The following is a 14,264-nucleotide window of genomic DNA, read 5'->3' on the forward strand; positions in this document are numbered from 1 at the left end:
TGTGTGTAGAAATATGCTAAATACAATAAAGAAGAGTTTAGAAGAATGTTTTAGCTATATTTTCTCTTATACAATGTGAAAATAGAACACCTATTTAAGTGATGTATATTATATAATCCTATATATGGAATTTCGCTGACTGCAATAGGCCTTATTTCCAAGCAAATAAATAAAAGATTATGACATACTAGCACTGTTATTGTATGTAGCTTCATTTAGAAACTGAAATAATTATAATACATTTATCAAAAAATCCAATTATATCATGAAGAACAACTAGTCATGAAGTCAGAATCAATTTTTTATTACAGTACTTCATCATACTTTAGAGAAGAATAAATACAAAACATATAATAAAAATAAAAGCAAAATAAATTCTGGGACATCTTTTTACAAATTTGTATAGGAAAAAAAAGAATCTGGCAAAAAAAATCACACTTCTTTTGATATGTCTAATACAAATATAAAATACAGTACTTGCCCATAGAGCTTTCAGGGAATTGATTTAAAATGGAGTAATAAATACTAGATCTGCTGTGTGGTAGAAGCAATAGAATGTTATATGATTTAATAATTCTAAAATATCAGCTTTGATGTACTAGAATAAATTTGAAAAAAGGTTATGTTCACTAGTCTTAGTAAAGGGAAGAAGATAACTAATTGGTTTATATTGGCCAACGTAAAAGGTTTTAAACAATGCAGCTTTTCTTTAAGATGGTATCTGTTTTGGAATATTTACATCATAGTGAACTTAATTGATATTGCTTATATGTAAGCTGTTTTAATAAGTAAGTTTCTTAAAGTGTTTTATAACAGTTTTCCTTTTGTGGCCAAAATATATAAAAGTTGAAATATTTTCCTTAAATCTATACTATGTACTTTTCAGTTCTTAAGAACTGGTCATACATGTCTGGATGAATGAGAAGTAGATACTTAATAGGGACATGGAAAACATTTGAAAGAAGTGTTTTTCAAAGGAGTTAAGTCATATGTAAATAAATCTCCTCTTTTTGAAAGATTAAAGCAGCTGCATTTTCTGCAAAGCTTGTGTAACTACTTAGAGGGCTGTATTCGTTCTTCTGGGCTTGAATTTGATGGCTTTTCTGGCATGCAGACAGACAAGGGACAGCCTTTGAAACAGCCACATGAGCCTGGCGAAGGAGGCGACTGCTTTAACGCTTCAAAGAGAGACACTTCATTCACACTTTGCAAAACACCTCTGTAAAACACTCTATTTACCTATTTATTCTGTACCATTGTAAAATATCCTACCAAATTGTAAGCAATTTCACATGCACTGCTAAAATACGTATGGTCGTGTTTTTATTACTGAATATAATCCAGGAAAAAAGAGAGCTGTTTTGCCTTTTTGATTTTCACCTGGAAATAACAGAAAAATTGCTTGCAATAACCCAATTAATTTGGTGTGGGAAATGGAAAGGGCAGGCATGTACTACTAAATCCCAGTTCAGTCTTTTTGGTCTATCCTGGCTGACTAGATTTACAACCTATCTACTTGGTTCATTCAGGAATAAGCATTGATAAAATAAAGATACAGTATTAATATAATGAAGAAAATGGCAAGCTCTGTTTCTTTTGCAAAGCAAAAACATTGGCATTCTTTATTTGACAGATCTAGGCTGCAGAGAATAATTCATATTAAATTGTTTAGCTGTGTTGAAATAACTAAGATACACTTGTTTTGATGAGACCCTTTCCTCCTGTAATCTTGTAATATGCAGAAAGAAATCAAGAAAGAGCGAGCGGTAGTAGATAAAGTATTCTTTGCAAGAATTTGTCAAATTCTGAAAATTATGGTCCCCGGAACATTTTGTAAAGAGGTAAGTTGCAAATAGAGAATAACCAGTCTAATACTTTTGTTATGAAACCTTATTAGCTTGTGATCTTTCAGATGTATTTTGGCTGCAATATCTAGAATGCCAATTCAACACAAAGGCTGTTCATTTCAGTCATTTGAAGACTGAAAATTTAGTAATTTGCAACTGCTGTTTATGTCAAACTGGCTCCTGAATATTTTTATGGTTGCCCATGTTAAACCTATATTTACTAATCTAGTATCTGGAGGGTGGTTATTCTTATTAACTTGAATTAGTTAAACATTGAAAACCATATGCTGTAATTTGACTGCTGTAGACATTCTTAAAAGAATCCAAAGCAGCAATCAGGAATAACAAGTCTGCTCTCAGCATTGTCTCATCACCATGGAAGAATGCAGTGGGTATGAATAAGTACTATGTAATGTATTTCTAGGATTTTTCTTTATACTGGCACTCTTGTTTATAAAGTTTGTAACTTTTTTCAAAGTTTATTTGATAGACAGTGGAGATTTGCCTCTACTTGTTAAAGATACAAATTGCGTCCTAAAGCTGGGCTGTTGTTCCTGTTTTTACAAACACAAATAGTGTTAGAAGTGGTAGCAATTGTGCACGTTTCGTTCATTTCAGCACTGTAGGCTATATTAATATGCTATATTAAATTTTCTACAAGTAAGCCATCTGAGAAACTTGATTAAACTGTAACAATCATATTAAGACTAGAAGTCTAATAAATAACAGTTACAATCATTTTTTACTCTGCTTATTTTAATACACTTTTACTTTGCATTTACCTTATTTTTCAGAGTATAAGACGCACCTTTTCCCTCAAAAAAAGAGGCTGAAAATCTGGGTGCATCTTATACACTGAATACACCATTTTTGGCCTCCCAAAACCCCGCCCCCTTCACAAAAATGAATGTGAAGAGGGTTTGGGAGGCCTGCAAAGTGCTCCTGGGGGCTGGGGAGGGCAAAAGCAAGCAAAAAACGGGCTGTTTTTGCTCCCCCCCCGCCAAGCTCCCAGGAGCACTCCTAAAGGCTACACATGCCAATTTTTGGCAAAAAATGGGCCTTTTTTGCTTGTTTCTGCCCCTCAGTCTCCAGGAGCACTTTATAGCCCTCTCAAATTCTCTGCATGCCCCGTTTTACAACAAAAAATGAAGTGTGCAGGCAGTTTGGGAGTTTGCAGAGTGCCAAAACTTTTTTTTAAATTTACCTCTTCAAAATCTTGATGTGTCTTATACTCCAGTGCATCTTATACTCTGAAAAATAAGGTATACTGAAAAGAAGTGAAACACAATGAGAATTTCTTAGAAACACTGAGAGAAACAATTATTCACCTGAATTTTTTATAACAGTACATATTAAAAAAGCCTGAGCTTGACTGTAGTCCTAATTCCTTTTTTTAAAATAACTTCATTAGACTTTTCAAATAAAAAGATAAAAACTAACAAAAATTAAGATAGAAAAGAGAAAAAAGTAAATAATGAAACAGAAAAGAAAGTTAAAAGTACAGAAAGAAAAAGAAATAAAAGAAATCGCTTCTGAGTTCCTTTTACAACAGATATAAGTATAAATTATATTAAACTCTTAGTCTAAATTTACAAAAACATTTTCCCATTATCTACTATTTTTATAACATCAAATCCATGTCATAATTTAATTTTTTTCTGTTTCTGAAAAAAAGTCCAGAAGGGGCTTCTAATCAGCATTAAAATTACCATATTTTGCAGAGTATAAGACACATTTTAACCCCCCAAAAGAGGGTGAAAATCTGGGTGTGTCTTATACTCCGAATGTAGCTCCACCCACACGCTCCACGCATCGCATTTTCGGAGGGTTCCATGTGACGGGGATCCTCACTTTCCCATGGAGCCTGATTCCCGAAGCTGCCTGGGGAACTGTGATGAAAGCCTTTTCAATGAAAGCATTTTTGGGCTGTAGGGTCCTCTCCCCGATTCCAAAAAGGGCGCATGCAGGGGTCAAACAAGTGCATCGCGTTTCAGGTGGCAGGCGGTTCCAGCACGCGCTGTCACCTGAAAATACTTTCCTTCCCACTTCCCCGGTGCACATCGCACAGCCATGTGCCCTCATCTTCTACAGACTCGCCGCCTGTTTTCTCCTGGTCAGCACCGTCAGCTGGGGGAGGCAGGGAGAAAAGCAAGAGGGCAGCACAGTCATGAAAGGGCACAGGAGCCGGGCACGAACACAGGGCAGGCAGATTAGAGGCAGCCAGCCGATTGGCGGCTTGGCTGCTAGCCACGCAGAGTGTCCAGGCAGCGAAGAATATCCGTGTTGTGGCCGCCGCTGCCTCCTGCCTCCTGCCTACATGCCTTGAGGAGGTTGAGCAGCAGCAGTGAAATGTTTCCCTGCACAGAACAGCTAAGAGAGAGAAATGGTGGAGCTGCCAGACTCAAGAAAGATGTTCGGGCACAATTTGGGGGTGGCAGGTGGGGCAGTGGATGGGGCAGGGTGGGGCGCGCATCTTATTCAAGTCTGGCAGCTCCACCACTTCTGTCACTTCTGTGCAGGGAAGCATCTTGCACCGTAAAGAAAAACCTCTCATGAAGTTTTTCTTTACTGTGCAAGGTTTTCCTTGCAAAGACCAGCCGAGAGATGCAAAGGAGCTGCCAGACTCTAAGATGCACATTTCGTTGTGGGGCACAATTTGGGGGTGGCAGGTAACGGCATCCCTGCCAGTGGTGAAGAAGTGCCTACCTACTGTATTTTTCTCTTTCTCTCCCTCTATCTACCTACTTATTTTTTTTTTAATTTGCCTCTTCAAAACCTTATACTCCGGTACGTCTTATACTCCAAAAAATATGGTAATTAATATCTGTTTGTCCATCAGTCCCAAAAGGCATGTCTCTGATTTCAATTATATATTAATTTTTAATTTTTTCTGAATTAATATATGTAATTGAATCCAATTTTTAGTTTGTTTACATGTTCGCCAAGCATAATAAAAAGTTCCCTCTTGTTGTACATACTTCTAACATATAATCGAGGTACCTTTAAATGTTTTAGAAAAATTTTCCAGTGACAAATGTCAACAGGACATCACTTTATAACACCAACACCAAATCATCTGCAAAAGTTTCTTTTTTTCATTTTTATAACCATTGTCCTCTTCTCTTGCAATATATAGGTCTATTCACAATGACAAAAACCAAAGTAAACAAAAAAAGGGCAGGGATTAATGGGGATCTTATCCTTATGTATTTTACAAGGTTTAGGTCTCCATTAATAATTTCTGTGAAGAATACATTGATTTTACCCATTTTATAAAACTCTCTCCAATGTTTGTATCTTCCAAAACTTTAAACAAAAAGGGTCAAATTGTCAAAGGCTTTCTCTGCATCTAAAAAAAAAAATTAATGGTACTTGTTGCTCTTTCAAATATTCTGTAATGCCTAATACAATTCTGACATTAACTTATAATTTAGATTAAAAATATATAATATTGGCCTTCATGAATAATTTCTTGTAGAATTGTTTTCAGTCTATTTGCTAAAAGTTCTGTAAATAACTTATAAACACTCTTCAGTAATGATATTGGTCTATAGTTTTTTAATCAGCCCCGGGATCATAACTCTTAAGTCCCCTGAATTTATAGTCAAGTTAAATCTTGACCATCTTTAGGTTTTAATGTTATGTTAGCCTCTTTCCAAGACAAAGGCATCATACCTCTCTGTAATGTAGTTTCCTGATTCCTGTAGCTACATATCTGTTCCCTTTACTTCTTCACATATTTAAAATGCCTACTTAGAATACCAAATAATATGAATGAGCAACTGGAATACAACTCCTTAGAATTGCTTTGATTAATTGATTGATTGATTGATCCAGTTTATGTAGCTGTATTCCATTTGCTCATTCATATTTTTGGTGACTCTGGGCGTTATACAACTACTGCTAAAACACTCAATAATTACCTAAGAGATGCAGCAAAAATAATCCCTGCATCTCTAGTATACAGGGAGTCTTCAGTTTAATGACCATTCTAAATTGCAACAGCACTTAAAAAAGTGACTTATGACTCTTGCAGCATCCCTGCATTCACATGATCACAATCCAGGCATTTAAAAACTCAATCACTTTTATGACAGTTGCTGTATCCTACTGTCATGTGATTGACATTTCTAACCTTCCCAGCTGGCTTCCGACAAGCGAAGCCAACGGGGAGTTGGTAGAGGGTTATAAGTCATGGTCACATGACTGAGGTCTTGCTCAACTGCAGATGAGTAGCTTAATGACCGTGGTAAAAAAAACGGTAAACTCCAATTCAGTCCCATCATGTCTCACTTAATGACCACACTGCTTAACAGTGATTTTTCTTCTGGTCCTTATTTTGGTTGTAAGTCAAGGACAATCTGTACTTCATATTTGGAACAGATTGGCTTTATTTTAAAACTTAATTTGTACTGATTCTTTATGGTTGGAAAAAATCTGTATGCTTTCTGTGCAGATCAATACATCAAAATCAATACAATTCTAAATATTGTTTCTATCTTTCTTACAATAGACAGGTTATTTGATACTTATTGCCATTATGTTGGTACTTCGCACATATTGTGACATCTGGATGATTCATAATGGAACAGTTATTGAGAGGTAAGGGTCATTTATATATGCCAAAACAATTTCCTACCATTATTCTTTTATGTTACTGTATATCAGAAGCTAATACTGCTATTTTTAGAAACACAGTGCATACAAATAAATAATATTTAACTTAAATTAGTAAATACAGGCTTTATCCAAGTACAATACAAAATCAAAACTTCTTTCTAAGTGAACATGCTAGGACTCTCCCCTTTGCTATTAGTCTCTTGGAGCTGCCTGGAGAACAAACTTCCACTTTTAAATTAACCAGTGGCTAATAAAAAAAGCAAAAACCATAGTTTAAGGCAGTGATGGCGAACCTTTTTCGCCTCAGGTGCCAAAAGCATGCACGCGCTATCGTGCACACTTGCGTGCCCAGCCCCATAATTTAATGCCCCCCCGTGTCATGCCCTCTGCACATGTGCGCATGATTCTGACCCACAAATGCACGCACGGCTTTCTTGGAGCCTGGAGAGGGCAAAAATGGCCTCCCTCCCCCTTGGAGGCCCTCCAGAAACTGGAAATGGCCCATTTTCCGACATCCAGGGGAACTGGTAGGTCCATTTTTCACCCTCCCCAGGCTCCAGAGGCTTTCTAGTAGCCTGGGAAGAGCAAAAAAGGCCCAACACGCAAACCAAAAGTTTGGAAATGGACTTCCAGGTTGCCCATTTGGCCGTTTTTCACCCTCCGGGGACTTCAGGAGGCTTCCCTGAAGCCTCTGGAGGGAAAAAAACAGCCCAACCCGCAACCGGAAGTCCGTTCCTGAACTTCTGGTTTGTGTGTTGGGCAGTTTTTTGCTCTCTGGAGGTTGAAAAATGGCTGAAAATCAAGGCCGAAAATCAGTTGGCCAGCGCATACCTGTGCGTTGGAGCTGACAAGGTAACGTCTCATGTGCCCTCAGAAATGGCTCCATGTGCCACCTGTGGCAAGCATGCCATAGGTTCGCCATCACAAGTTTAAGGGTTAGCCTTGCTCAACTGGTGCCCTCTAGAAGTGCAAAAATCATAATTTTCTCCCAAATCCCAGATATGTTGGGATTTCTCTCTCAGAATTCCCTAGTACATGACTATAAGTTATGTTGACTGGGAGTTTTAAAGTTGGTATTTCAACATACCTAAATGTGTCAGTCAACTGCGTATGTGTACGAGTTTATTTTATGGAAGGTAATAATGCATGATTCTTTACTCCTGTGTTGCAATGCAAATACAATGCAGTATTGTGGGCACAAATTATCTAAACATATGAATATTCTTGGATATCAAGAATTTTACTCTGGGCGCCAAGACTCAATTTTAAACAAATCTTATGGAGAGGAATTTATTTTAAGCTTTCCATTTTGACATTCATGCAATAATCCTGTATTCTATGAAACGTAGGATAGCTTTTCTTTTTACCTTAGAAATGTTGATGTCTACTGAGGAATGTTGTTTATTAGACTTCTGTAGTACTGGTAGTCCTCGACTTACAACAGTTCATTTAGTGACCGTTTGAAGTTACAACGGCACTGAAAAAAGTGACTTACGACCATTTTTCACACTTATGGCCATTGCAGCATCCCCGTGGTTTACATTTGGAAGCTTGAGAACTGATTCATATTTATGACAGTTGCAGTGTCCTGGGGTCGTGTGATCACCTTTTGCGACCTTCTAACAAGCAAAGTCAATGGAGAAGCCAGATCAATTTAAAAACCATGTTACTAATTTTAGAAACGGAAGTGAATAACAAATGTGGCAAGAAAAGTCAGGAGCAAAACTCAGTTAACAAATTTCTCACTTAGCAGCATAAATTGTGGTCGTAGGTCGAGGACTACCTGTAGTTATTATCCATTGCTCTTTGTACAATAAAAGTATGTAATGATTACTTTGCCTAGTCAGAAATAAAAATGTTAAATTCTGTACGTTTTTTTTTTCTTTCAGTGCAATCGTTAGCAGGGATCTGTCGCTATTCAAGAATTTCTTTCTTAAATTTGTAGTTTCCATTCCACTGGTAAAGAGATATAAATATAAGCATGTATTTACAATGTTTATGCTCATAACTGATGCATAAATGAAACAATAGCTTCTGTTCCCCAGTGGCTTTTTACTTTGGAGAGATTTAGTTTAAATAATACCAGCTAAATTGTATACTCCATGGTTTTTCTAAAGCTTTATTAATTGCTTCAAAACTTGTATTCTTAAAAATTGTACAGTGTGGTGCTGGTGACTTTCACTGTTGTTTTCTGCTACTCCAAAGACAACCACTTAGTAGGTTAAAAGTAAAGTCTCAATTGCCGCCAACGCCACTTTGAATATTGTTCTAGATTGCTCTTAATCTAATTCCCAGTCAGTGTATTGGGAATGCAGTTCCCAGATTTGGCCATGCTGGCTGAGAATTCTAGAAGTTGAGGATGAGCACACAAAGAAACATTATTATGATTATTGGATGATCGTAGTCAAATTTCTTCCTGCTACATTCCTAAACCATTAGTATTATTTTTTTTCCTACCCTGTTTCCCGTAAAATAAGACCTCCCTGGATAATAAGGCACTTGAGTGCATGTGCTAAAATAAGCCCTCCCCGAAAATATTTAAATGCACATGCAGCCGGTCCCCGCCATTTCCTGGGGGGAGAAAGGGGGGAACATGCCCCACGCACCCCACCTGCACCTGCCATCCACACAGATCAGCCTTGCAGTGGCCGCTACCGCAAACACTAGCTACCGTGCCCCTTCTTTTAGTAGCAGCTGCAAAAAGAGCGGCAGACCCAGCAATGCTAGGGCTGGCAAGAGTGTGCCAGAAACAGAGACAGAACTTACGGCCCTCTCTGGATCAGTTGATCCATGGGCCACGGGCGGAGGTTAAGGGGCCTCCTGCACCTCAAAAATAATCAGATCTCCCCGAAAATAAGACCAAGCGCTTATTTGGGAGGGGCGGGGGGGTCAAAAGAAAATAAGACCCTGTCTTATTTTCGGGGAAACATGGTACCAAATTCTCCCTGAATATCATTTTTTATTCCTTGCCCTAGTCTTGTTTTTTCTCTATATGTATTTCTATGTTGGCTTTTATGCAATTCAAACCCTGTTTATTTAAATTTTTGCATTTGCTGCTATAATATAGGAATTGTTTTTGTTTTGTTTTTTTTACAAAAAGCACGGAACTGCCTTTTATAGCGGCAGCCCATGCTTTCTCCTACGATAGACCTCCCATGCCCTGATGCCAGCAGGAATGGGGAAAATGCATATCTTAGTGATGTCAGGATGGAAGTGTAGGTTAACCAGGCATTATGGAGGCATGGGATTTGACAATTAGACTTATGTGGCGTTAGCTTTCTTTGTAGTGTGGTGTCTTCAAGGAGATGGGCGACGGCATGTGGAAGTTTAACCCCCACCCCCACCCCTGTATAATTGGTTTCATTAGAATGAAGGGTAGCAAGGGAGATGATGGCTTTCACCAAGGGTCAAAAGGGAGGTGATGGCTTTCACTGATTCAGTTGTTGCTTTGTCCACCGTTGTGGGGAGCACATCTGAATGTTGATAAGGTGTAAAGAGAGTCTTGCTGCTTCTTTTGTTGACCTTTTCTTGTGTTCGTTTTCACGGCTTTCCACTTGTCCTTGTGGAAACATTGTGGGATGGGTCTCCTTGCTTCTGCCACTAATCTTGTGCATGTGGTGGTTTGCAGTGCTATCATTGGCCGCAGTAGAAAAGATTTCAAGAGGTACTTGTTCAACTTCATCGCTGCCATGCCTGCTGTAAGTGGTGCTTTTTTGTTCTTGAACTCTTTGGGGTAAAATGAATCGGTATTCAGTCACAACTTTTCCAGTAACATTTGGCCACTTTGTACTCCCATGAAATTTATTACCCTGAAAAAGTTTATGGGTTTGCAGTATTTCATTCCCCCCCCCCCCACTTCAATCATGCACTCACTATATTGTAGTAGAAGGGACGTGGTGGCTCAGTGGCTAAGACACTGAGCTTGTTGATCAGAAAGGTCGGCAGTTCGGCGGCTCAAATCCCTAGCGCTGCATAATGAGGTGAGCTCCCATTACTTGTCCCAGCTTCTGCCAACCTAGCGGTTCGAAAGCACATAAAATATGCAAGTAGAAAAATAGGGACCACCTTTGGTGGAAAGGTAACAGCATTCCATGTGCCTTAGGCATTTAGTTATGCTGGCCACATGACCACAGAGACGTCTTCTGACAGCTTTGGCTCTTCGGCTTTGAAACGGAGATCAGCACCGCCCCCTAGATTCGGGAACGCCTAGCAAATACGTGCGAGGGGACCCTTTGCCTTTATATTGTAGTGAGTTCCAGACGTTAGCGCTACAACTTTATCAAGCAACCCTAGTATGACCAATGGCAATTCCACAATGTTGTGGAAACTGTCATCCAAACTATTTGCAGTGCTCCCAAATTGCCTACCCTTGATCTTAATGTGAAAGATTTCTTTAATGTCACTCCAACTACAATGAAACTGGAGGAATGAAATATTCTATGTCCAGCGTATAGCAGCATAGGAAAAGTTTGTATTTAACAATGCAAAAAATATTTAAAAGTTGATGAACTGTTCGTTCATTTTGATTTTGAATCAAAGTACATAAGATACAATCTTGGTGTAGTTTTCCCACCTTATCATTAACAAAATTATAGTTTCTCACCTCATTAATGGAACAGCTCCTCTTCCAGTTTGATGGGAAAGCGTTTTATACAAGAGAGGATTTTTTTAAAAAAAATTTTTTGCTCTACATCAAAGTAATAGCAAGAGTAGATATAAGCACAGGTGGATTTGATTTGTGATAGGGCAGAAAGCGCTAGGTTGGAAACTAAGCTTGGTGGCATAAATAATGCCATAATGATACCCATAATCAAATTCAAAAGTATCTGAACTCCAGACTGCCACAATAAATATCATTAAAGTAAAAGTTGTAAACATTAATAATATCATTTTGGTTCATTATGGCTCCCGCTTTCAGCCAGATGCTGAGACTGGATTTGGCATTTTTGTCTGCCTGTTGAGTCTTTCCCAAGGACCTGGGATAGGCAGACAATAGGGACAATAGGGAAAATAATAGCACAGTCAAAATGTAAGATAAACATGAAACACAACAGTTAAAGGAAATTGAAGCAGTTTAACCAGTCCCTATACGTTCTGGGGAAGAGTTCAGAATGTGAAGAGGGATGGTGTCAGTCTTATTTCCAAGGGAAAACCATTTCACAAAGCCAGAGAAGTAGGATCCCATGACCTTCATTCTCCTTACTTATAAAAGTGGGGTATGTGCAAAAGCTTCTTCCAGGAAGAACATATCAAATGGGCCAGTTCACGAAGGTGGAAGCCTTACTGTAGATCAGGGGTGTCAAACTCAAGACCCATGGTCCAGATCCGGCCCGCAATATGGTCAGATCCAGCCTGTGGGGCCATCTATTCAATGCGAAGAGGAAAGATCAGACCAGCGTGGCTTCGGCCCTGTCTACCCAATGTAAAGAGGAAACAGTTTGGGTAGTGGTGTCAAGCTGATCATGCCGTCCAGTTGGCCACTCCCAGCCAGTCAGTCACGCCCAGCCAGCCTTCTAAGGTCAACCAGAGCCGTAATGCGGCCCTCAAATGAAATTGAGTTTGATACACCTGCTGTAGATAGTTGAGACCTGCATAGTAAGATATTAGCATGTTTGTGTGTAGAAAAGCCAGCAGAACAAGTCCTAGCATAGAAATGAGGGGAAAATGTAAAGCTTTCAAAATCAAAGAAAGAATTAGAAGTTCCTGATTCATACAAAGCCCCCTCCACGACTACTGCTTTCTATTTCTTTTGCGGCACCAATATGTGGTTCTTACAGATAAAAGATAGCTCACCAACATGCTGTAATTTACAGTATAGTATATTGTGATATTGTGCCATGAGAAACTATCACCGTCTGGTAAAACAGTTCACAGAGTAGCAAGTACTATTACACTTCAAGCTTCCTCTTGTATCTAAGCATGTATTTCTTCATGAAGTTTTTTTTAAAAAGAAAATACCGATTACAGCACAATCCTATGCAGGTTTACATTGCATTCAGTTTATTGGGGCTAATTTCCCAAACAAACATTGCTATGATTGCAGATGAATTCTTCGTGGATTGTACTCTTAAATTGGATTTTAGTTTGCCATCTGTTGGGATCTAAAGTGGTGATGGGCTTTAAGCACATTAGATTATGCGTTCTTATTGATACCTTCTCATTTATAGATTTCCCTGGTGAATAACTTCTTGAAGTATGGACTAAATGAACTTAAATTGTGTTTCCGTGTCCGACTTACCAAGTATCTTTATGAGCAATACCTACAGTAAGTGATTTTTTTTTTTAGTTTTTAACATTACATTACATTAAACTTAAACTCTAATCCTTTAAAGGCAATATGAATTGTAATGTATAATTTAATGTATAACCAGAACCTGATTCACCTTGCCTCCTTGCATGATCCTTGCGAGATCCCACCTGCTTGGATAATTTTTGTCCATTTTTCTCATTTTCCCTTCTTAGGGAAGGTGGTAGAAAAGATAGTTGTTTGGCAGCGTCAGAGGATCCTGGATGAAACAGATTATCTGGACCCCTTTCAATCAGGATTTAGGCTCAGTTAAGGGACAGAAACAGCCTTGGTTTCACTTGTGGATGATCTCTGGCAAGAGTGGGATGGGGGTAATATAATCATCCTTGCTCTCCTTGACCTCTCAGCAGCCTTCAATACCATTGACTATGATATCTTTTTGGGCTGGCTATGGGGTCTGGTGCTGGTTTTGCTCCTTTATCCAAGACCAGGTCCCAATTGGTGTTGATAGGGAGAGAGAGATCCAGCCCCCAGCCTATGGCAGTGATGACTAACCTTTTCCAGACCGAGTGGCCAAAGCACGTGCGTGGCCAAACCCCCAAAATGCAATGCGTGCATGGCCCCATGTATGCGCCCTGCCCCGACACATGCATGCACCCCCCCACATGCACCTAACCCTCCACACATGCACATGCATCCCTTTGCACACACCCTGCGCATGCGTGGCAGAGATCCAAAGACCAACTGGCTGGCGGGAGGTGTGCACGCATGCGCAGTAGAGCTGAACTAGATGGCTTGCGTGCCCACAGAGAGGATGCTGCGCGCCGCCTGTGGTATGTGTGCCATAGGTTCACCATCACAGACCTATGGCCTGCCGCAGGGTTCCTTACTCTTGCCTCTCTTTTTAAACTTCTACATGAAGCCACCAAGTGAGATCATTCGTTGCCGTTTGGATGGAGTGGCACTACCCCACACAGACCTGGTTCACAACTTGAGGGTTCTCCTTGATTCATGAGCAGGTGGCAGTCACGGCGAGGGCAGCCTTTGCACAACTTTGGGTTGTGCATCAATTGCAGCCTTTCCTGGTTCAAGAGTCCCTGCACTCAGTCATTCAAGTCCTGGTCATCTCACATCTGACCTACTGCAATGCACTGTACATGGGTCTAACTTTGAAGAGCATTTGGACACTACAGCTGGTGCAGAGTGTGGCTAGTGGCCCATGTCACACTGCTGTTCCGAGAATTATACTTGCTACCGATTTACTTCCAGGTGCAATTCAAGGTGTTGGTTATCATCTTTAAAAACATGTATGGCATGGTTCCAGGTTACCTGAGGGACTGTCTACATTCCAACCAGGAGTATCACAATAAAGGTGGTTGACGGACTCGTAGTAGATTCCATCTCACCCCTGCAGTTCTTATTTTCAAGTTTCAAGTTTATTTGATTTATAGACCGCCCACTCTCCCCGAAGGGACTCGCTCTCCACCTTTTTCTCATAATTTTAAATACTCTATCTAATCAGTCTATCAATCGATCTATCGATCCACACA

General features: G+C 39.5%; 1 protein-coding gene across 1 annotated transcript in view; it reads left to right on the forward strand.

The window, feature by feature from the left end:
- The window catches only part of ABCD3 (ATP binding cassette subfamily D member 3), a 46,573-nt gene that overhangs the window by 8,074 nt on the left and 24,235 nt on the right, over nt 1-14,264 (forward strand). The window contains exons 3-6 of the mRNA XM_081946615.1: nt 1,743-1,841; nt 6,361-6,449; nt 10,096-10,165; nt 12,635-12,732. Coding sequence (XP_081802741.1) covers nt 1,743-1,841; nt 6,361-6,449; nt 10,096-10,165; nt 12,635-12,732 — 356 coding nt within the window. The remainder of the gene's footprint in view (nt 1-1,742; nt 1,842-6,360; nt 6,450-10,095; nt 10,166-12,634; nt 12,733-14,264) is intronic.

The sequence above is a fragment of the Natrix helvetica genome (assembly GCF_964273705.1).
Source record: "Natrix helvetica genome assembly, chromosome: 3".
Classification (NCBI taxonomy): Eukaryota; Metazoa; Chordata; class Lepidosauria; order Squamata; family Natricidae; genus Natrix; species Natrix helvetica.